This window comes from Sphaerodactylus townsendi, linkage group LG03 (genome assembly GCF_021028975.2).
Source record: "Sphaerodactylus townsendi isolate TG3544 linkage group LG03, MPM_Stown_v2.3, whole genome shotgun sequence".
Classification (NCBI taxonomy): domain Eukaryota; kingdom Metazoa; phylum Chordata; class Lepidosauria; order Squamata; family Sphaerodactylidae; genus Sphaerodactylus; species Sphaerodactylus townsendi.
Genome location: NC_059427.1, coordinates 53,570,443 through 53,595,143, shown reverse-complemented (window position 1 = coordinate 53,595,143; position 24,701 = coordinate 53,570,443). Strand labels below are relative to the sequence as shown.

Sequence of the window (24,701 nt, the reverse complement as noted above, 5' to 3'; positions counted from 1 at the left end):
ATAACAAAAGTATAAACACACAATCAAAGCAGCAGAACACACACACACACACACACACAGTCCTTAGCAGTATTGAGGGGATAGATCTGGAGATAGATGGAAGAAACTTGTGAATTTTTAGGGGTAGTACTGTATCAGATCCTGAAATGGCTTTGGGTCTAAGAAGCAGAGTCCACGACCCACCTGGGCTCCAAGAAAGTGGAATAGAAAGCAGATGGCACACAGCGCACCTGAATCAAAAGACAGGCTCAGAAGTACTAAGTGCTGGATTTTGGGTGAGAGCCTAATTTATGGGGAAGGCTGGGCCCTCTGGTGATGCAAAGAGACCCTTAATCTCCCAAGACAAATGGTAGCCATTCAATTAAGGCAAGAGAAAAGTGATCAACTTGAGTTGATAGGTGAAATACTTAAAAATGAATGTTTGGCACTTGGAGTTAATGGGCTGAGCCAGGGAGTGCCGGAGCCAATTCAATCACGGCTGCAAAACATTGAGAATGTAAATAAGATGGCCTTTAGAGAGAAATGAGTCAGAGGAAGAAGTCTGAGATTAGTGCTGACAGGAACACTTGGGGCAACCACATTAGCAAGTTCTTTGTCTTTAGCAAAACAGATAGTCCATGGCTGGAGGTGGGAAGTGAGGTTCCCAAAGCTTTCATCCCTTTAGGAAGGGAGTAGTAGGCAATTATGCATGGCTAGACATGGGCAAGTGCAAGACCAGACATGATTTTCTGTCCTTGTGGGTATACTAGCCAGAACAGAGAATCAGCACCTTATTTTGGCTTTGCACTACTAGATAACCCAAAGGTTGGCAGGGCTCCCCCTCTACTGGTGACTGATTAATTATCAGGTTCACTTCAAGCTTCTGGTTATCAACTATAAACCATTAACAGCCTTAGACTCACAGCCTATGTTGTTATACTGCACTGTGACAACTGCAGTAACCAGAACAAATCCTTCTGAAGGTGCCATTCTGCAACTGGGTCAGAGCAACAACCACCCGTACATGTGTATTCTCTGTGGTAGTTTCCATCTTGTGGAAAGTCTGCCTAAAAAGGTCATTTTAAAAAAGAGAAAAGAAAAACCCCCACCCCTCTATCATTTTGCAGAATGTGCAAATGTGAAATGTTCATTCCTGTCAAAAAATGTATTAGCACTTAAATGGCTTTACAGCACAAAAGCCACACAAAAATTCACAAAAGTGCAAGGTACATTTTCCATAAGTACTTTCAGTTTTGTCTGCACCAAGTATTAACACTAATTTTTTTTTTACCATGTGCTCTTTGTGCTCTTTAACTAAAATAAGCTAAATAATAAGAAATGTTCAGAAGGGTTTCTTAGGATTATAGTGCTGGACAAGGATATTGTATTGATATTGTAACACTTACGCGTGCATAATTTCTCTTGAAATTAGAGTATGTTTGACCAGAAGGCATGAGTTGAGAATGGCAAATACCTTGAATAATGCAAAGTAGGCATACAACTCCTCAGACAACCCCCTGTGACAGACATTCTTGCTACATTAAATTTATAGCAAAAGCATCTTTTAGCCATTTTAATGCTTTTAACAATACAAATATTTTGGAACAATGTTTCACGCAAAAGAGGACTTCCATCAAGGATATGTCAAAACATGACTTCCACTGCTTTCTTGTGATTGTACATGTTGTAAAATGTTATCCCCCCTCCCACACACACAATGACAATTGGACCTTCATGTAAGAACTCCATGATTCTTTATTCTGGATCTTGAGGAGTGTCTGGTGGTTTTCAGCTGGAACTCTATTGGAAAGTGATCACTCACTGCCAAAGCCTGTGGAGTACAGGGCACAGCAAAATTAGATTCCATATATTTCAGTTCTCAAACCAATAGCACTTTGAAGATCCAAAAAATTATCCAGGATGAAAGGTTTCGTGAGCTTTAGTCCACAAAAGCTTGTACCCTGGAAAATTTTGAGACATAGTAACATGTTTTGTGGAATGAAGTATGTTGAGTAGTAATACAAAGTCTATGGCCGTTTCTGCACGGCCCATTTATGACGGCCCATGCCAGATATTAAAAGGCGCCCCCAGGTCGCCGTTCGCCACAGGCGCCGCTGCTGCAACGCAGCAGCGGGCGGCCTGACTCTTCTTCCCTCCTCCAGGGCGGCGTCCGCTGTCGCCCTAAACAACTAACAACAACCCTTTTAAAGGGTTGTTGTTGGGGAGGAAGCGTTCTTCCCGTGCGGTCGCGGTGCGTAACCCGCGCCCGCCCGGAAGACGCTGTCTTCCGTCTCCGCCCCACTCATCGGTGTCCTCCTCGTTGCCTGCGGGGTAGTAGCCAGCAGCCCGCCCACATCTCGTCCTCCTCAGAGCCTCCAGGGGTCAGAGGGCAAGCGCGTGGGCGGGTCATGCGACGCCTGCAGGCTTAATGAGGAGGACACCATGAAGGCTGGAGAGGCAGCGCCAGAGGCTGACTCCGTCTTGGCGGAGCTGCCTGCCGCCTGCCCGGCTCTCCCTCTTCACCTGCGCAAGACGACGCTTGCGTGCGAGCAGGCTCCCGCCCCCATGCCGGCAGAACTCCTGCCGGCGTGGGGGCGCCTCCTGGCCATGCAGAAATGGCCTTAGGCATTATAGAAATCTGGGTAAGTGAAGGGCAATACAGAGAGGGCTGGGAAAGTGGAAGGAGAGATCATATACTTGATCTTTGTGGGCAAAGACAGGCAGGAGAGGAAGTAATAGAAATATCTGGACAGTGGGAGCTGGGGCTACATTTGATGCACATCTTGTTTTAATGACCTGCTTTGTTTTCATATTGGTAACTTATGGTGTTTTAATGACTTGATGGTATTGTTTTTATTTAGCAGCCATCTCAAGCTCCTCTTTGTAAAATTAGCATATAAATTCCCCCAATAAATAAATCTATCTTCCTTTGTAACACACAAGTAGCTTTGAGAAAAGCTGGCACTAGCTATATTTTCTTTGCTCTAGCTTCTGCCCAAATGTCTCTCTCTCTCTCTCACTCCTATACCAGGTTTCCTTCTACTTGGGTTTCTCAGCTTTGACACAGCACCAAAGAGTTGCTGCCTGGGAAAGGAAGGAAGGAGTCCCTGGCTTCCGCCCTGGTAAGGGTGGATGGGGGGCGGCCTTCCAGCCATGCCCCTTTCGTGGTGCCAGCACCATGATGTCATCTAGGAGAGGCTGGCCAGTGCTTGTAGACATAGTTCAAAGACACAAAGATCCTCCACTGATCCATTATCAAGCATTTCGCACCTGCTCTTCAGTCATTGAAAAGGCTCTCTGGAAATCAAAGATGTTTGCTGAATTTGGCACAGTGGCTCTTACAAGCTTCTCTCCATGGAGCACAATCCTACAAGAGGTGAAAACAAGTCTTTATTAACCATCTGGGGAGTAGGAAGAGAACTGCTATTGTCAAAGTGAAAAACTTCTCAGTTTACTGTGGTGAATTAGGTTAGCACACCAATAGTAGCACAATAAGACTGGAGCCCTGCAGCCAGAGGTGGGATCCAGCAGGTTCTCACCAGTTCCCGAGAGTGGGTTACTAATTATTTGTGTGTGCTGAGAGGGGGTTACTAATTGGGTCCACTTTTCCATCTCCACACCCTCGCCTCCGTGAGAGGCATACTGCCTTTGAACGTGAAGGTTCCATATAGCAATTGCGACTAATAACGTAACTCCCTGAACTGGGTTAATCCCTTTCAGGTACTGCAATTCATTGATTCTCAGCCTTTTGTACCTTTTATCTCACCAGTCTCTATCAAAGGAACCTGTGTGTTTCACCATTGCTGTGTTCAGATTTGTGAGTTGGGGCATTTTCTATAATGTGATGATGATTTAGAAATGACCTGGTGCAAAAAATTTTGGGGGGGTCGTGGTGGGAGTAGCTGCCCATGGGGGGGCATCCAACTCAGGTTTTGCCCAGGGTCTCCAGGTTTGCCACTGTTTAGGGCACGCTCTTCCTGCCCCCCCTTTGCTGATGGGGGGCTGGCGAGGGAACCTGTTACTAAAATTTTTGGATCCCACCACTGCCTGCAGCCAATTCTGCGGCAGATAAAATCCCAGTCCCACTCCTGACTGCATAGTCAGCAAAATCTCAGCGCATCTCCTTCCAGCTCTCCCCTTCCCAGTCACATCCGGTGTGACAGAACTTCTAAAACTTTCTAAGGCTCCGGAGTCCCATCAAGGGCATGTGGAACCTATAATTACATTACATATATACAGGTATTCAGATCCATCCCTCATTGGATCATCCTGGCAGACTTAATCCCTTTGGGACAAAGATGAGTACTTGATGGAGGTGGGATATGACTCCGATTGGTGCCTCTGACATCAGAGACGAGGATTTGTGTGAGATTGGAGAAATCTGCTTGTCAGAAAGGAAATCTGCTTGTCCAACTCCATTTGGCATAAATATCTGTACATTTGTAATTTTCTCTTGTCTTCAGTTTTCAGTATTCAATGGGAACTGGATCAACAGGAAGTTGGGTAGGAGTTAAGGACTCCATCTTCTTGTTACCATATCAACTCTGGAACCAGCTATAGCATAGGTGACATGTTTAGCTAAATTTATTGGTCTTCATTTGAATCTCTGTATTGTTGTTGCTGCATGTTTTTCCCTGTATTTTTTGTTTTGCCTTTCTCCACCCTGTTTTGAATCCAACCATCCTTTCTCTTTAGTTTTCTCTTTTTTTTTACAACAAACCTTTTAAAAAGACCTTTTTTGGGCTTTACTTCGTACAATCCTTTTCTCTGGGGTACGTCTCTTAGTCCATTTCCCATTTGCCAGATTGCACAGGTACTACCAGGTTGGTATTAAGTTATTTTGTTATTGATCTCATACTTTGCTGAAAGACGACCTTCTCAGCAGGACAGTCTAGAAGTTCTCAGGAATCCTGAGTAGTGATGGATGGTTACCAGGATACTTTCCAGGGCCCCTTTGGTCTAAAGAAGATTCTCAGCAAAGGAAAGCATAATTTCCCCCTTCCTACTGTAACATTCATTCATTCATTCATTCATTCATTCATTCATTCATTCATTCATTCATTCATTCATTCATTCAATCATTCATTCATTTATTTATTAGATTTTTATACCGCCCTCCCCCGGAGGGCTCAGGGTGGTGAACAAATAAATATATGCAGACAGGGAAAAGTTAAAAAACAGTACAAATATAATACTAGCCTTGTCTCCCTATTAAAACCAATAACAACAATGCAGTCAGCATCTGAGAACTAAAACCGGACCCCTCTTGGGGAACCCCAAAAGGTCCCCCACTAAATGGGCCACATAATAAACAGAGAACAAGGGGAGGAGGGGAGGGGACCAGGGGCACCCTCAGCAGCTGACCCCCCCAAAAAGCCCGGCAGAACAGCTCAGTCTTACAGGCCCTGCAGAACTCACCAAGGTCCCACAGGGCCTGGACAGATGGAGGGAGGCTGTTCCACCAGGCAGGGCCCAGGGCCGTAAAGGCCCTGGCCCTAGTGGAGGCCAGCTGCATCATAGAGGGGCCAGGGACAACCAGCAAATTGGCCTCTGTTGAACGCAGAGCCCGAGCTGGGACATGTGGGGTAAGACGGTCCTGATACACACTCTGTCACGATCCTTCTCCTCTGCTTTTTCTCTTGCAGAAAGACATGTTTTTATTCCCATCTTTTGCATGCTTACTCTGAAATAAACCTCATTAAAATAGCGGGAGGTGACAGCGATCATACCAGGAATCTCTTTTAGACAATCATGGCATTAAATGCTGTGCCCACTGGGCACACTGGGGCTGTAGATGCAACCTTTAAAGATCCACACTCCAGATAGTCAGTCCATGGCATTCTGGCAGTCCATCAACATTCTGATAATTATCTGTCTGAAGATTCCACTCTAAGGGAAGGGTGAATGGCAGGAAAGAGAGTGCCCTAAGGCTGCTACTAGTCCCTCCTGAACTTGGCCACACCTGTCCAGGGTTTCTGGGTAGAGTAAGACCACTAGACTTGGCATCTTCTGCAGGCAAAGTCTATGTTTTCCCAATGAGCTAGGACTTGTCTCCAAGTTTCTTGGACCTTTTATCTCTGCTCCCTTCTTATCAGATTGATGTATGAGCTGCTTGTAATGAGGCGTTGTGACCACAAACACAATTTTAAAAAAGAAAACATGATTTTGTAGCATCACAGAATAACACAAGGCCAGCTTAAACTCTTGGTAATTCTTGCTACCATTCTTTATTATATCTCCATATTGCAAATGGAAGGAAGGGAACCAAGACTGAAACACAAAAGCTCTCTAAGGCCACACATAAATAGACGTGTATCATCACTCTCTCCTCGCTTGGAGCCAGCATGGTGTAGTGGTTGAAAACAGGTGGACTCTAATCTGGAGAACTGGGTTTGATTCCCTGTTCCTACACATGAAACTTGCTGGGTGACTTTGGGCTAGTCACAGTTCATTCAGAACTCTCTCAGCCCCACCAACCTCACAAGGTGTCTGGGGATAGGAAGGGAAATGAGTCTCCTTACAGGAAAGAAAGGGGGTATAAATCCAACTCCTCCTCTTCCTCCTCTTCTTCTGACCTTGAGCTCTAAGCCAGACAACCATGTGCCAGAGTGAAGGAAAAGGCAGAAGACTTCCAACTGTTGTTAATTTTTCAATATATTAAAAAGTAAGATTTTTCTTTTCAGGTTTTGATTAGTCAGTATCTAAATGTACTTCATCAAGGCCTTTGTGCTGTTCAAAGTACAGCTTCTAACATTATACTGTTCTGATGAAGAAAACGCATCAGAGCAACAGTCAAGACGACCTCTCTAAAAGTGCATCTCTCTGCAATGTGTGGTTGGGAAGTCTGGGATGCATGAATGGTCCCTGGAGCTTAACCAGTAGCTTTTCAGACTCATTTCGGATCCATGATGGGTTACTAAGATGTATGTCTGGGGCAATTTTATAGCTGCTTCTCCTTCCATATGTTTTAAATAACATTGGTAGGAACAAATGGAAGATGCTGACTCAGCAATTTCCTCAATAATGTGATTCTGCAGTTTCAACGTCTGATGAAAGTGGGAGGTAATTGCTCTTCCAGGTAAGTCATTCCCCTGCTGAGCATCGCTCACTCGTCTGCCTATCTGCATAGACCTCGGTGCAAAGGGCAATGGAAGGAGAATTTCTTCCAGTAAAGTTTTTCTCCTCAGTCACTCATCGCAGAGGGCTATCATTAGACATTACTAATCATTCTGCTGCCATCTGATATGTACCGCTCCCTGCTGGGAAAGGAAGCTGAATTCTGACTCAGGGGTGCTCTCATCTACAGTGAAGCGTTCACTTGCCAGCTGGCTCAGGAGCCAGGTGAGAAGAGGCAACTCTGACAAGGATAAAAGTACACTAGAGGGAGATTTGGTGGGAAGTTGGAGACAACTGGCTTAGGTGGATCAATCTGTTTAGGTGATTATCCAGGACAAAGATCAAAAGTTTTCTCTGAGGAACTTGGAGGAAGAGCAACTATACATATGTGAGAAGGACTTGTAGAAGCAGGACTTGCAATGTACACAATCCAATTTATTGAACATGCTGCGGTGAATTGCCTTACCGCACAGGTTGGCTGCCTGTTTGGCACATGTGCAGCAAACAGGCTTGCCAGCTCTAGGCTGGGGAATTCCTGGAAATTTGAGGGGTGAATCTGGGGAAGAAAGATAGAGTTTGGGATGGGGAGGAACCTCAGTGTGGTACTATGCCACAGAGTTCGTCCTCCAAAGCAGGTGAACTGATCTCTGTAGTCTGGAAATCAGTTGTAATGCTGGGAGCTCTCCAGACCACACCTGAAGGTTGGCACTCCTAGCAACAATGCACATCTGAGTTTGAGGGAGTGTCATGCTACAAATAAACCTAACGGCCTTGAGAGCTGGGGAACAGGAAGCAGTATATAAGACCAATAAACAAACAAACAAACACAAATACAAATAAGCACTGTGCACCTGTTTTAATCCTACCAAGCAGTTCTACTGGGGAACAGGAAGCAGTATATAAGACCAATAAACAAACAAACAAACACAAATACAAATAAGCACTGTGCACCTGTCTTAATCCTACCAAGCAGTTCTACTGGGGAACAGGAAGCAGTATATAAGACCAATAAACAAACAAACAAACACAAATACAAATACAAATAAGCACTGTGCACCTGTCTTAATCCTACCAAGCAGTTCTACTGGGGAACAGGAAGCAGTATATAAGACCAACAAACAAACAAACAAACACAAATACAAATAAGCACTGTGCACCTGTTTTAACTCTTCACCAAAGCCAGTCTCCTACTTGGGGAACAGGAAGCAGTATATAAGACCAATAAACAAACAAACAAACACAAATACAAATAAGCACTGTGCACCTGTTTTAATCCTACCAAGCAGTTCTACTGGGGAACAGGAACCAGTTCGGCACAGCAATGCAGATGACAGCAGTAGTGCAGGCCCGCCCCCTTGTCATAACCTCACTCATGGGCCTGCGTGGTTCCCATCAAGGCTCTGCAACAGTCTCCCCAGAGACCAGTGCCAATTTCCAGCAATCCCAATCCCACTGGCTAGCAAAGGACTGTATAAAAGCGGTTGGTCAGTTGCCCCAGCTTAAAGGGCCTAGAAAGTGTTAGTTATGCCACACACAATCTGCCGGACAGTCACCCAATTCATGAATTAAGTTAGGGATCAAATTAAGTGTTTTAATCCTACCAAGCAGCCTCCTCACAGTGAAAAAATTAGGCAGAACCAAGTAGTGATGATGGATATAGTGCGAATGAGGAGGCGTCTTTGAAGCGAACTGTTACCCGCTGTCAAGGCATGGGCACTGGGTGCTTGCTGTTTCAGTGGTGTCAGTTTTAATAATCGATAAGCCAAATGAATTCAGTGTGGTTTCTTAGCCGGATATTCTTCCAGTGCTTCTTGGCGACATAGTTACAGCCAGCATTAAAGTCTCCCATGAAGATGAAACTCTGAAAAGAGAGGTTGTTAAAGGGAAGGCTGCAAAGGAAGGATTTGCAAAATGTACGCCAGCTCCCTAACATATAGACAACATCTTTCACACACCCCTTTTCCCATGGCTGGCTCTTAGTGGCAGTTTAAAGGGCCAAAACAAGGGACACTTATATTTTGAGTTTGTCTGCATAGACTCCAAATCATAGTGAGCACTTTGGAAGCAGGCCTGCCAACAGAATGGCTGAAAACTTTCTCTGGAAGTCACAAGGCATGACTGTTATCTCTGTGGAAAGGAGACAATGAAGAGTGACTGAATCTGAAGGAGAACTCAAAGAAACTGGATTTTCCATCCTGAGTTGTGGTTGTGTGATATCCAAAAAAGTGCCTTCAATGGTTACCAGTCTCTATATCAGGGGCTCATTCAGTGGCACAAACATACCAAAGTAAGAGTAACCAACCTCAGACTTCCAAAGTTGTTTTACGTCTAGATACACATCATAGAGTTCATCAATTTCCCGCACAGACGTTTCTGGTGTTGTGTGCAGAGGGATAATCACAAATTCTCTGACCACTTAACAAGAAAATATTAACACATTTTATCAGTATTTTAACATCCACTCTGCAGACACATGTTGCATTCAAGAAACTCACATAAAGAAAAAAACCATGAACACATTTTAGATAAAAAGAAGTTGGGCAAAGTATATGTAGCTTCAGCGAATACTTTACAAAGGACTTGCTGTTTATATGACTAATTTACAATTAAATGTTTTCGAAGACTCTGAAGGAAAATATTTTATTTTGAAAATCAGGCTCCTGGAAGGCAAGATTTATACATTAGCAATAATATATGCACAGACAATGCAAGAGAAACATTTTATGAATTTTTTCCCAACTATTTTGAATTTTCAAGAAGAAGAGATAAGGATACTGGAGACATGAATGGGATAAACTAAAGGAGGCACCTTTCCCAAAATGTGTTTAATTACATGGAAATGTTACAACTAGAAGTATCAAACATTTGAATACCAGAGACTATACTTTCTTTTCCAAGAGACATTGAATATATTCAAGGACAGATATGTACTGGATATCAAAAACTTTAGTCATCTATCTAGAAAGTGCCAGGAGACAACCAAAGACTTTGCAGATCACAAAACTGGAAAATAATGAAAAGAAAATAATGGACAGAATTCAAATGCTGGAGGAACAGCATAACAATTTGCCTTGGTTTGCCCAGTCCTGTTGGGGTTGCACACAAATCTGCTGTTGGAACTGGCCGGGAGGGCAGGGAAGTGGGAAGGCACCCTGGAGCTCCATGGCATCTGACCTGGAAGAGCCTGCCCCATCTCCATAGAGCCCCATTGGGTTTGATGGACTTACACAAATGAAAAGGGAACCTAAGTCCACAGCAGTCCTGAACCCTCCAGGAGAGGGCAGTATATAAGACCAATAAACAAACAAACAAACACAAATACAAATAAGCACTGTGCACCTGTTTTAATCCTACCAAGCAGTTCTACTGGGGAACAGGAACCAGTTCGGCACAGCAATGCAGATGACAGCAGTAGTGCAGGCCCGCCCCCTTGTCATAACCTCACTCATGGGCCTGCGTGCTCCCATCAAGGCCTGCAACAGTCTCCAGAGACCAGTGCCACTTCCAGCAACCAGACTGGCTAGCAAAGGACTGCATGTGCGGCTGGTCAGTTGCTCCTGTATTTAAAGGGCCTAGAAAGTGTTAGTTATGCCACACACAATCTGCCGGACAGTCACCCAATTCATGAATTAAGTTAGGGATCAAATTAAGTGTTTTAATCCTACCAAGCAGCCTCCTCACAGTGAAAAAATTAGGCAGAACCAAGTAGTGATGATGGATATAGTGCGAATGAGGAGGCGTCTTTGAAGCGAACTGTTACCTGTCATATGGGCAATGGGTGCTTGCTCTCACAGTGGTGTCATTTTTGTCATCGATAAGCCAAATGAATTCAGTGTGGTTTCTTAGCCGGATATTCTTCCAGTGCTTCTTGGCGACATAGTTACAGCCAGCATTAAAGTCTCCCATGAAGATGAAACTCTGAAAAGAGAGGTTGTTAAAGGGAAGGCTGCAAAGGAAGGATTTGCAAAATGTACGCCAGCTCCCTAACATATAGACAACATCTTTCACACACCCCTTTTCCCATGGCTGGCTCTTAGTGGCAGTTTAAAGGGCCAAAACAAGGGACACTTATATTTTGAGTTTGTCTGCATAGACTCCAAATCATAGTGAGCACTTTGGAAGCAGGCCTGCCAACAGAATGGCTGAAAACTTTCTCTGGAAGTCACAAGGCATGACTGTTATCTCTGTGGAAAGGAGACAATGAAGAGTGACTGAATCTGAAGGAGAACTCAAAGAAACTGGATTTTCCATCCTGAGTTGTGGTTGTGTGATATCCAGGGCAAGTGCCTTCTATGGTTACTAGGCTTGATATCAGGGGCTCATTCAGTGGCACAAACATACCAAAGTAAGAGTAACCAACCTCAGACTTCCAAAGTTGTTTTACGTCTAGATACACATCATAGAGTTCATCAATTTCCCGCACAGACGTTTCTGGTGTTGTGTGCAGAGGGATAATCACAAATTCTCTGACCACTTAACAAGAAAATATTAACACATTTTATCAGTATTTTAACATCCACTCTGCAGACACATGTTGCATTCAAGAAACTCACATAAAGAAAAAAACCATGAACACATTTTAGATAAAAAGAAGTTGGGCAAAGTATATGTAGCTTCAGCGAATACTTTACAAAGGACTTGCTGTTTATATGACTAATTTACAATTAAATGTTTTCGAAGACTCTGAAGGAAAATATTTTATTTTTTTGAAAAATCAAGAGCTCCCTGGAAGGCAAGATTTATACATTAGCAATAATATATGCACAGACAATGCAAGAGAAACATTTTATGAATTTTTTCCCAACTATTTTGAATTTTCAAGAAGAAGAGATAAGGATACTGGAGACATGAATGGGATAAACTAAAGGAGGCACCTTTCCCAAAATGTGTTTAATTACATGGAAATGTTACAACTAGAAGTATCAAACATTTGAATACCAGAGACTATACTTTCTTTTCCAAGAGACATTGAATATATTCAAGGACAGATATGTACTGGATATCAAAAACTTTAGTCATCTATCTAGAAAGTGCCAGGAGACAACCAAAGACTTTGCAGATCACAAAACTGGAAAATAATGAAAAGAAAATAATGGACAGAATTCAAATGCTGGAGGAACAGCATAACAATTTGCCTTGGTTTGCCCAGTCCTGTTGGGGTTGCACACAAATCTGCTGTTGGAACTGGCCGGGAGGGCAGGGAAGTGGGAAGGCACCCTGGAGCTCCATGGCATCTGACCTGGAAGAGCCTGCCCCATCTCCATAGAGCCCCATTGGGTTTGATGGACTTACACAAATGAAAAGGGAACCTAAGTCCACAGCAGTCCTGAACCCTCCAGGAGAGGGCAGTATATAGACCAACAAACAAACAAACAAACAAGCACAAATACAAATAAGCACTGTGCACCTGTTTTAATCCTATCAAGCAGTTCTACTGGGGAACAGGAACCAGTTCGGCACAGCACTGCAGATGACAGCAGTAGTGCAGGCCTGCCTCCTTGTCATAATCTCACTCATGGGCCTGTGTGCTCCCATCAAGGCCTGCAACAGTCTCCAGAGACCAGCGCCACTTCCAGCAACCAGACTGGCTAGCAAAGGACTGCATGTGGGACTGGTCAGTTGCTCCTGTATTTAAAGGGCCTAGAAAGTGTTACTTATGCCATACACAACCTGCTGTACAGCGGGTAGGTGGGGCGATGGCTAGGTAGAAGCCAACTATCATCAGCTTCTTCCCCAGCTATCCAGTGGGGGCACAAGGATATTGGTGAGGCATTCTGGGCCACTTTCAACTGCCATGGAGGGTCACAGTGATCACCTGCTGGCGGTGGAGACACGTTCTCCAGGGAGGGCAAATTCACTGGTGCAACCCAGGCTGCCTCTAGCAGCACATTTGGCCTCTTCCCTTTGGATGGGCTGTTGACCTTTTTTAAAATTGAAAATGCTTGGAAGTTTAATTGTGTCTCAGGATTCATGAACTGAATATGAAGAATTTATATAAAATAGCTTGCAAAGATTTTAATAAATTGAGTGTTAACAGATAGATTTCAAATTGAAAAGGAACATATCAAGGATTTCCACTATCACCACTTTTATTTATTCTTGCCCTAGAAGCGCTGGCTACTAAAATCAACACTCTAGAATTAAAGGATTGAAAGTGGAATAAGACGAGTTTAAATTTAAAAGTTATGCTGATGATGTGGTGCTAACAATCTCAAATCCCCACTTGTAAATTCAATGTATAGTAGAACAAATTGAAAAATGTACAGTTTTACAAGATGAGAAAAAAGAAAGGATGACTAGCAGAACCTAATATTAAACAATATTATCAATAGTCTGGTCTGGTTGGTCTCTTCTCTTTCTCTTTCTGTGGGAACAGACCTTCTGCCGGGGCTGTGAAGGAAGCAGCCATTGGACCATGTGCTCATCCAGGGAGCTCACTCAGTCAGCCAGGTAATGAGAACTCTTTGAGAATTGCAACCTTCTAAGCTTTACATGCCTACCCTATTTTCAACAACCGCTAGGGTATGTTTAGGGAGAGGGAAAACGGATTTGCGTTTACATCTCCTTTGTTTTGGAAACCCTTGCTCAATCTGGTGCAGTGCTAAAATATACTTGTAACCATTTTAATTTTAATAAATACTTTTAAAACCTTAGATGTGGAGAACAGTTCTCTGTACCACCAATGCCCCATTGTCTTGGATGTGCTATCTAAACAGGAGGGGTGAGGAAGGCTGGAAGCTGGCGATCAGCTTTTCCTCCGGAACCTCCAATCCTGTGGAACCCAGGAGAAGGGAACCAAGGGAAACTGAGGCAGAGGTCTCATGGTTAGAAAGGAAGTTGGGGAATCCTGGCCTTCCCCAGTGGGCAGTCCTCAGATGGTCAGGTGGTGGCAGTGGTTTACCCAGAGAGAGAAAGCAAGCCCTCCCCAGGAATAGTTGGCAACCCCTGGGAGAGGCTTGGAAGCAGACTAGGGCCTGCCAGGCAAAGCAAGCCCATTCTGCCACACCCTTACTGCTGAAAAGTTTGGTTGTTATCCAACTTGATATTTAAGAAACAAAGAACTATAAAATGTTTTGAAATACATTTTTGAAATTCTGGCATTTTGAATTTTTTTATTTTATTACATTTACTGCCCCACACTTCCCAGCCAGATGGCTGGGCTCAGAGTGGCTTACACACATGATTACAATATAAACAGTCCAATGACAGAACAGCATATTATCAAATATTAAGGTGTGACTAAAATCTCTTTTTTTTGCAGTTTTCTTGCAGCTTGCTTGCTTGCTTGGAACTTTAATTCTGTTTGTCGCAAATAATTTAACATAAATGATAGGTCCTATGCATAGTTTTCTGAAAGGTTATAATAAGGGTTGGATTGATCATTATGTTAAATAAGCTACAATAGTTCCAGTCAATCTGTGATTTCTGATACAGCATTCTGTATGACTCACAGAAAGATAAGAAGGCACATGATACAGTGTACTTCTGTTGTTGAAGTTAAATCATCCTGTATCTGTGGTTGATCCCCCACGGTCAATTTATCGTGTGAAAAAACACAGTTTAAGCAAGAACTCCCCACTGCTTAAGTGCCAAACACGGATTCATCCCTGTTCTGGCACTCGCTTCCCCCCTTATCCCACATTTTTTTCGGAACCTGCATTGAAGTGCACCTTTTTTTCCAACCATGCTCCGAAGCTGGTTTGATGGGGAGAAACAGGGGACAGACATGACTTATTGTTCCTTCCAATTACAGGCCAATCAGCCTCCTATCTATCCCAGGGAAACTGTACGCTGATCACCTCCGCGAGAAACTTCTGGAATGGGCCATTCCTGTACTTGGTCCTGAGCAAATCGGTTTCATCAAGGGCCACACCACGTACGACCACTGTGCGGTACTGAGGCACCTTGCCGAGAAATATGGAAAAACCAAGAACTCTGGACTATATGCTGCGTTCCTCAACCTGAGGAGTGCCTTCGATTCAATCCCCAGGCAACTTCTTTGGAACAAACTAAATGCTCTGGGGATAGAGAAGCGCTTACTTCTCCTCATCCAAAGACTTTATACTGCCACCACTTGCAGCATACGTTACAATCCTACCGGCTCATGCACCCCCGAAATAATTTCTAATAAGGGTGTCAAGCAAGGCTGTGTCCTTGCCCCTCTACTCTTCAACCTGTTTCTACAGGACCTTCCAAATTCCCTTCCAACCGCTTGAGCTCACCCTCCCATCCTTGGCAACGCTCCCTTGACCACCCTTCTATATGCCGATGACACGGTTATTACTCAGCACCAAGATAGGCCTGAAGCGTTTCCCTTACTCTGCGCTTATGAAGACTACCGAACACAATCAACTTACAATAAACTATGAGAAGACTAAAATCGTGACATTCTCAAAAGCGTGGAATCCAGCAGCATGGTCTATCAGTGGGAACAGAATTGACCAAGTCAAAAGTTTCAACTACTTGGGAATCCGTTTCCAATATAACCTGAATTGGACCGAGCAGTACAAGCACATCTTCCTCTCCACCAATCAGTGCGCGGCAGCAATTAGGCGGTTCTTCTACTCCCAAGGGGGTCAATGCGTCCCAGCAGCAGTGAGAGCCTTTGAAGGCAAACTGATCCCAAAAACCTTGTATGGCGCTCCAATCTGGCGAAATCATAATCTAAAGCCTCTTGAGTCTATACAATCTAGCTTCTTTCGCAAACTACTTGGAATTTTGAACAGCGTGCCATCTCTCTCTTTATGTTCGGAATTAGGTCTAAATCTTCTCAAAACACGTATATGGCTCTCCTCGCTTCGATACTGGCTGCGTCTCCATTTCCGATCAGAACAGGACAGCCTAACAAAGCGAATGCTTTCGGATTCCTACCTCTCCACTTGGAGTCTTCTGATCAAGAAAAAAATTAATTCCTTAGGCTTCGCTTTAGACTTCTTCATAAACATGGACAAAGCGCAAATAGTCAAACTTCTGTCGCTAAGACTACTTGACATTGAAAATCAATTGCTTTCTACTCAATACATGAAGGGCATTTTACCGGAGGGCTCCCACCCTCTTCCCTTCAGTAAAGGGCTACCAAGGTACTTTTACAATATATCTTCACCATATCTCCGACGTACCCTAATGCTAGCCCGACTGAATGCCCTACCTTCAGCAGTCCTGAGCGGCAGATTTCTCCAGATCCCATACCAACAAAGAACGTGTCCCTGCTCACAAAAAGCCATTGAAACAATTGAGCACATCCTCCTAGATTGCGAACTATATACTTCATCTAGAAGACAATATATAGACCCATATACTGAGAACTATGCCAACTCACCAGACAAGGTTAAATCCTTCTTTCTGCTTTGTGATCAGTCTCCTCAGAGATCCCTAGACGTTGCCAAATTCCTGGTGCTGGCACAGCAGATTCGCCACAGATTTTAGTTTATTTATTTATTTATTGTTTTAACTGCTGGAAATGTCCGAACCTACTTATTTTAACTTGATTCTCCTCAACCTCCCTGTTGTATTTTAAACTTATGCCAATAAAAAGGTTGATGATGATGATGACTTATTGTTCCTGTCCTTCAAACCTTTCAGCTAATCGCAGCACAGTGGGCTGTGCGCAGAGTGCGTACAGCCTTTTCTTGTGCCGCGCTGGGCGTGGCTACATAGAAATGTAAATAGGATGCTATGGTACAATTATTTTAATAAATTGTTTATGCATGGCTCCGTTCGAATGTAAAAACGAGAAAAAGAATAACATGAATTTTCAATCAGGGGTGCAGTAGTGTTCCTGCTCCAGCACAATAGCCAATCAGAAGGTGGGGAAATTCTGCCTACGCATTTATGTAGTGATGTAGCTGCATGCAAAATTTTTTTTAAAAAGTTCCCGCCTTAACACAACACAACAGCCAATAGGATGAGGAAGAACAGACCCGCTGAGCAGATCGCTTGTTCGTGGGGAGTGTTACATTGTTTGGAACCATGATTGACATTGAGGTCTTCACTAGACACATGCTGCAGTGGGGAGGGAGAAACCATGATGAAAAAGGTGCTGTTTCTTTTGGAACCGGGATGTATCCAGCTTAATTTCTCAGTGGGGATTCGACCTGTAAGCAGTCTAGAGGAGAGACATGAATACAACATACCAATAAGCTATTGTTAGCTTACTTTCTTTCTCTGAAGAACTGTTAAATAAATAAATTGAATCAGAGCTTCCTATGTGCTCATTCCAATTCTGTGTCTGTGCTTTATTCCTCAGGAACTCTTAGCCCCTTCCACACTTGCAGAGTAATGCACTTTCAATCCACTTTCAATGAACTGTGCAGCTGGAGTTTACTGTGCGAAATAGCAAAACCCACTTGCAAACAATTGTGAAAGTGGATTGAAAGTGCATTATTCTGCACGTGCGGAAGGGGCCTTAGAGAAGGAAAGCATAGTGGATGCTCCGCAGTGTCTAACCTGTTTTTGGAGAGTAGAACCAGACAACAAAAGGTTCCCTGGAAAGGGCGTCTTCATCACCAGGCTGCAGATCAGGATACTGGTAAGTTCTCCTGACTGTTACCATCTTTGACCTGAAGTGCAATACCGAATATTAGATATCTTAAGATAGCCCGCTCATTTCAAGGAACTCATAATGCTTTGGTGATTAGTACAGGTCATATTGATTTATGATTGCAAGCTCTGACTTGGGAAATACCTGGAGATTTGGGGGGTGGAGCATGAAGAGGGCAGGGTTTTGGGGAGGGGAAGGACTTTAATGGAGTAGAATGCCATAGACTCCACTCTCCAAAGTGGCCATTTTCTCCAGGTGAACTGATCTCTCCAGGTGAACTGATCTCTGGGAAACAAATCTAATCCCAGGAGATCTCTGGCCACCACCTGGAGGTTTGCAACCCTATCTTAATTTGAGGTTATAAACTGTCATTTATTGTGTCAGCACAGTAAAAATGCATTCACGGAACACCCCAGATTTGGAAGCAAAAGCAATTCCTAGCTTGTACATTTCAGGATTATATTAAAAACAGCATCAGAACCCCAAATCCTAAGCAAAGGAAGAGCTAAGGAGCAGGAAATGTACTTGAGATATTGGGGTCCTATAAAAGGGCAGGGAGAAGATACTGGAGTAGATCCACCTTAAGACAACCTTGCAGATGTGGTAAAGATATTGGTGCAAAATCCTGAGCACAAACACAGCTATTCCTTCCAGCTTGCTGTAGGACCTTTCCAAAGGCTCAAGAAAGCTGCTTTCCAGCTTTGGTGAAGGACTTCCCCCCAAAACAATAGCCCAGTGCCTTCTAATCTCTGCTGTCTAGGCACATACACCCTAGTCGTGCATTCCCTTTGCACAGCAGCTCAATTTGCTGAGAACACACTGCCTCAGTTGCTTCCCCTTTTAAGACTCTTTCCTCTTTGGGTGTGACTGAGCTGTTGTTTTTCAAGAACTACTCATTAGTTAGCTCCAGAGGCAGTCTTAATGACAGGGCATTCATGGCAGATGCTAAGGGTCCTGGGCTGGGTGAGCGCATGACTGCCATGGACTGACCCATCTCCCAGCATTGAAGGAAGCAGCAGCTGGCCAGCCCAACCGCACCCACTTGCGCCTTCCCTCAGGAGCTCAGACTAGGCTGTGACCTACCATTTTGGCAGTCACCTCATGGGCATGGCTGCCTGCCACCTTGGAGGTTGGACAGAAGCCAGGTCATTGGCTGCCCCTGCTCTTCAAGGCTCTGGCATCAGTTGGCTACCATGCATACCAACCTGCTTTCTTAGGGGCTTGGACAGTGGCCAGCTTACACACCAGCCTGTCCACCTTGCTTGTGTGTGGAGAGGATTGGCAGTGATTCTGGGCCCCCCTCCTGGATTTTTGCCTGGAACCTCAGAATCCCTATGACTTCCCCTGTTTAGCACTAAATTGCAGTCTTCTTTCTCAAGAGGAGATGTACCATAACTGCAAGGAGCAGCTGTAATACATTGTAATACACTGTAATACACTGCAAGTTCTGTATACTTTGATACAGCAGCATACTTTGTTAATCTTCTGTCACAGATCATTTATCATTTTCCCCTTGAAAGAAAATTATGGAATGAACTTACCTGTAGAAAAAAGCATATTGCTCTTTATACGTCTTTCTGCCCAGTCTATTACTGACCACATAACTATACTCATCTTGTATCTGGCTGAGAATGAAAAAAGAAATTAATCTGAATGCATACCAGAGACTTGCTTTGTTTTCCTTGCTGTAAAGAAATAGAGGAAATACAGATTTTGAATTAATAATAATTAAAAACTCTGTGGTTGTCCTTCTGATTCTGACCTTAGCCTCCGTATGGAAGATTTACTACTTAGCTAGTAGGAATACCTGGCTACTTTAAATGAATTCAAATCTCCAGGGCATGATAAACTACATCCCAGGGTATTAAAAGAGCTGGCAGAATTAATCTCAGAACCACCTACAGAACCATCTCAGAATTAATCTCAGAAGAACCATCTTCTGGGCCAGAGGGGGGATGGCGGCCGCGGCCTGCCTGGTGCCGCCTCCTCTCGTGCTGCGGGAGGCAGCGGCGCCAGGCAGGGAAGCCCCCTCTGCCCGATGGAGCAGGCAGTCGCAGCTGCTCTGGAGGGACAGAGCAGATGGCAGCTGCTCTGGAGGGACATGCCCATGCTACCCTCCGACCAGCGCTGGAAGGAGAGGTGAGTGGAGGGGACGCAAAAAGCGGCGCCCTCACGCACAGAGCTGCCTCTGGTCCGGCCCCTCGACTCATATTTCCTTCCAGCGCTGCTCTGGAGGACTGGAGGGACACGCCCACTCTACCTTCCGACCTCCAGGCCACGTGGAGCCGCAGTATAAGGCTGAAAGAGCCACATGCGGCTCTGGAGCTGCAGGTTGCAGACCCCTGGCCTAGATGGAGGGAAACTACTCTTCTGTAGTGGGAAGGGAGTGATTTCACTCCTTCCAAATTCAACTTCCTGTCCTGCATTTATTTATATATTTACTTACTTCTCCCTAGTAGGGACCACAAAGTAGCTTATATTACTCTCCTTTCCATTTGTGAGGTAGTTTATGCTGAGTGTGTGTTAGGGTTGCCAACTGCCTGGAGAAAAACTGCCTGGAAGATTGGGCTGGTTTGCCTCCTCCTTCCAATCTAATTCCCTTGTAAACAGGGTCTTTGGAAGCAGATCCAATTATGTTTTCAGGTTTGATACATTTCAGTTACACATCTTACCTATTCAGTTTCTCTAACAAGAAGGGGCATATTCTGTTGCTGCTGTCCTTAATTTCCATCAGTAATATGATATCACAGCGAGAAATAACCTGTCAAAGTAAACAATAATATCTTTAAGGATTTTTATTTGCTAAATTCCATTAGTTGACTCTATCTACTTCCAAAGCCTTTCATTGGTAGAAATTATGGGCTCTTACCAGGAAAGAGCACAAAAATATCAGTGCAATATTTGCAGTACATCCCTAAGCAGAGTTAACCCTTCCAAGACCACTGAAAGGTTCGAGTCTACTTAGGATCGCACTGTTCGAGCGGTAGGGCTGATCTAGATGCACCTCCACACTTTATTTCAAATGAAGCCAAAGCCAGCAACACACAATGCTGATTGGCTACTGTGCTCTCCCCAGCAAGAAACCTTCGCTGCTGCCCAATTAAAATGCCAGCCTAAATTACAGGGGAGAGATGCAAAAGTGTAGACTGAGCTAGTCTCTGATTCACGGGCATACTGACTTATAAAGGCAGAAAAGAGCAGCAGAGAGACGTGGTGGGATTCACTTTTCAGTTTATATCTCTAGTGTCTTCACTCTGAATTAAATCCACCAGTTGCTCAACAAGAGCTCAAAATTAGCTTTGAATGACCTAATATCGTTCTAGCTGCACACACTATATCATCATCAAGTCTTTAAAATTCAGGTCCACATGACTCATTCTGAATAAACGCACAAGTCCAGTGAAAATGAAAAACCATAGAGAGAACTAATCAGTAACCTTTTTATGTTTAAAGAAAGGATGAATGCTTTGAATATAGCACATGGCAATGCTTTTGTGCAGCTCAAGGGATTATTAACAAGCTGGGTGAATGAAAATGGCAAGGGTGGATTCTGGAGAGCTTCCATGCTATTGGTGGCATTTGTCTCCTGCGCAATAAACCTTCCAGCAACACAGAACTTGTCCCACCAAAAGAGACCGTTGGTGTTAAAAGAAAAACTCTCTGGAATCAAACAGAGTCTTCAACCACACTGACAAGCCTGTACCCACGGACTCTGCATTGAGGGAAAAGAACTGCCCCCTCCTGCCCTGATTTTGTACTCATAACCATGAGCACAGATGAGAAACTCCATTCTCTTAATGGTCATGCATTGTTTTTATTGGCATAAACTTCCAACTTGCTATCTACCACTCTTTAATTGTGGTTTTGGGCCAGTCCCTGTCTTTTAAGCCTATCCCATCCTACAGAGCTGTGTGAGGTGATAAAGAACATACTTTCATGCAAATTCCTTGGGCAGGATATAAATAATGAAATAATGAAAATAACTAAGGATGAGAATAAATGAAAGACTGTAAGAATAGCATGTCTAGTTCACAGTTAAAATCAAATAAAACAGGAATTCGCATGTGCCTGTTTTGTCTGAATTATACCATGTTTTCCTTTTTTTGCTTTACGTGTGTTAGTTTATAGTTAAGGGCACATTCCACGGGAGTGCCAATATTAAGTCATTCACAAGCTTTGGGGCAAAAACAAAGACAAGAATGGGATGGATCAAATCTTCAGATGCTTCTGAAACCCAGCCTCCGGTAGTATCTTGAAATCTGTAGAAGCATTTTAAATCCTTTGATTTTAAAGTATGCGTACTCTGTGCCTGGAGGATTCCAAGATGGCAACCGTTGCGGTGGGGTTGTAAGAGCTGTTGTAAATTTTAAAACTTATCTTCTCTGCTGTAAATTTTAAATTTTTTTACTCTGTGCTTGAATAACCATTCAGTCCATTAAACATTTTTGTTACCATTTGAAAAATCAAAGCAGCCAGTATGTAAGTAGTTATAAAGGCAGCCAAGCCACCCCAAGCTGTAAATGCCCTCATTTTGTCATTGTTAAATAGAAGACTTGAAGTTCACAGTCACTGGGAGAGGAAGACTTTAGAACAGAGGTGGCATTTATACACTTTCATGTACTCCTTAGAAGTGCTACAGCAGCTTCAAACACAGCCAGTTGCAATGTGAAGATAACATGCTATTCGTTATTATGCGCATGAAATGTGCAGGCTTTTGAATTGTACAAAAGTGCTCAAATCACTCTTCTCCTTTGAGAGTGTTTATGATACAATCACTTATGTCTCCATGGGCCTCACTTGTCTTGTGATGATAATTTCTTTTTAATGAGCTGGGGAGCTTCATAGTGATGATTAGACAAATTAAAAATGCCAGCAACAGTGCAGAATCTGATGAGACAATTGATGAACAGAGAACAATCACTCTTGCACATCAAAAGGTATCCTAATCCCTCATGTGCATTTCCCAACAGCATTTGCCTTGCATTGGTGCTAGATTTAATATGTAAGCAAATCTTGCTTGAATATATGGCTTCCAATGTGGCAATTTATTTTTTTGTACAATTGGAAACACAATGAATTCATTAATGCTCAGCAATTCATTAACCAGGAACAAATGAAAAGATCCTAAAAGATAAGTTAAATCCATAGCCCCCCTAGCTCCCCCGCCCCATATCAACAAAATGCTTGTTTAATTGCGGAGAGTGAACATACCTTTACTATGATGTCCAGGACATCTGGTTGTGTTCTTTTGGCTTCTCCAAATGACCTCACATTGAAAGAGCAGATTTGAAGGCTGAGAACTGTATTGGACAAGAAGAGCAAAAAAAGACACGTGTGAAACATATTGAGCCAAAAGAAATCTATCAGGTAGGCGTCTCACAGTCAGCAATCATACTACAAAAAGAACCTGGGACTGGTTATATGAACAAGCCCTTCGCTGCCAATGGGGAACCATATTAGTTCCGCCACACTCCTTTCACTTCTCTATTTTGAGACTAACATTTGTTTTGATTTCCACTTTAGGGGATTACCTCAAGTTAGAGACATCTTCCATTGTGATTAGACTTAGGACCAAACTAGATGTGACTTTTGAGATCTTTTGAGGGACTCCCACCTTTGTTTTAAAGCCTAAAATCAGTTCTGGGGATTCCAGTCCATACTGGGGAACTGTGAGAGGAAGGTGGTTGAACTTGTCTGAGATTTACTGTGCCAAATTGGGAGCTGCATATACGTCAGACTGAACAGTTCCAGTTCTATCTGTGAGCTTGTATTTTGACTCAAAGAAGCTCTGACCTGACAGATAGGATTGCCAATTCTGAGTTGGGAAACTCCTGGAGCTTTTTTTTTGGGGGGGGGGGGAGGAGCCTGAGGAGGATGGTATTTGGGGGGAAAAGGGACTTCAATAATACAATAGACTTTACCTTCTAAGTGGTGATTTTCTCCAGGTGATCTGATCTCTGTCTCTTGGAGATCAGTAGTGATAGGAAATGATTTCCAGCTACCAACAGGAGGATGGTAACCCTACTCACAGGCAGTGGCGTACCATCCAGGGGAACAGATGGGGTCAAATGTCCCCGAGCGGGGCCATTTAGTCACGTGGGGGTGGAAAATCGCCCCCATACCTCTCCTCCTTCCCCCTGAAATGACGTTGTTTGGTCACGGTGGGGGAGGGCAGCAGCCACAACAGCAGCCCACAACTGAGGACTTGCTCAGTAATGGAACTGGTTGGCAAGAGAACCCCCCCCCCCCCGTTTCATGGCTGGAAGAGGCTTCAGTGCCAGAATCCAGCAGGCTTAAGGAAACTTTTCCTGGGCAAGCACAAAATGGTGCCTGAGTGACAATGTTGCTTTTGCATGGGTGGCTTATTCCCGTGCGCCTCCTTGTCAAGCCCATTGAAGCCCAGCGCTGCTGTTCCACTCCATGGGTTTTCCTTCCTGCTGCTGGAAAGGTGCATCTGAGGGGTGGGTGGCAGTGGCTGTATCCTTGAAACCACAGTAGAGACGCCCCACAGAAAACTTCCCATTAGCTAGATGGGATGTGCTGATGGGCATCCCCAAGGGCACCCCTCCTCCTTCCCCCTCCCCCTGGAACAACATTGTTCCAAGGGGAGGGTGGGGGAGGGTGGTGACCCATATTGGGGGTGGGGAGGAGGGTGGAAAACTCAAATTTTGCTCTGGGCTACATTTTCCCTAGATACACCTCTGCTCACAGGCCTAGCATAAAGACTGATTTGGATAAAATTGTCATGTGGCAGCATCCACACATGGAACATTTATTGCATTGTAAAAGGAACTGTTTGCTGTGAGCAAATGTGAACCAGTTTCACAATGGCTTTCACCAGACACAGCCCACCAGGATAATAAAAGCTAATAGGAAGTTGTATGCCAATAGACTCCTGTGACAACCCTGCACTTTCAGATAAATTGAGGAAAAATTCGCCTCCAAAGGATAATCAGTCTGTCCCCTCAGGAACTGAGTAGCACTTACTCTATGAGCGACAAGTGTAGCATGTGAGTGATGTCATATAAGTATATAAATCTTGTCTTACCCTTCACGAAAATATACG

The 24,701-nt window shown here is 43.9% G+C and overlaps 1 protein-coding gene across 1 annotated transcript; it reads right to left on the bottom strand.

The window, feature by feature from the left end:
• Positions 1 to 23,009, bottom strand: DNASE1L3 (deoxyribonuclease 1 like 3). Its single transcript, XM_048490356.1, has 8 exons — positions 22,847 to 23,009; positions 20,308 to 20,396; positions 19,177 to 19,260; positions 17,542 to 17,654; positions 11,456 to 11,568; positions 10,856 to 11,013; positions 3,250 to 3,346; positions 1 to 1,810 (listed from the first exon to the last, which is right to left on the bottom strand). Exons 1-8 carry the CDS (start codon positions 22,976 to 22,978, stop codon positions 1,712 to 1,714), a joined length of 885 nt encoding a protein of 294 aa, XP_048346313.1. The 5' UTR covers positions 22,979 to 23,009; the 3' UTR covers positions 1 to 1,711.
• Positions 23,010 to 24,701: the final 1,692 nt, after the last annotated feature.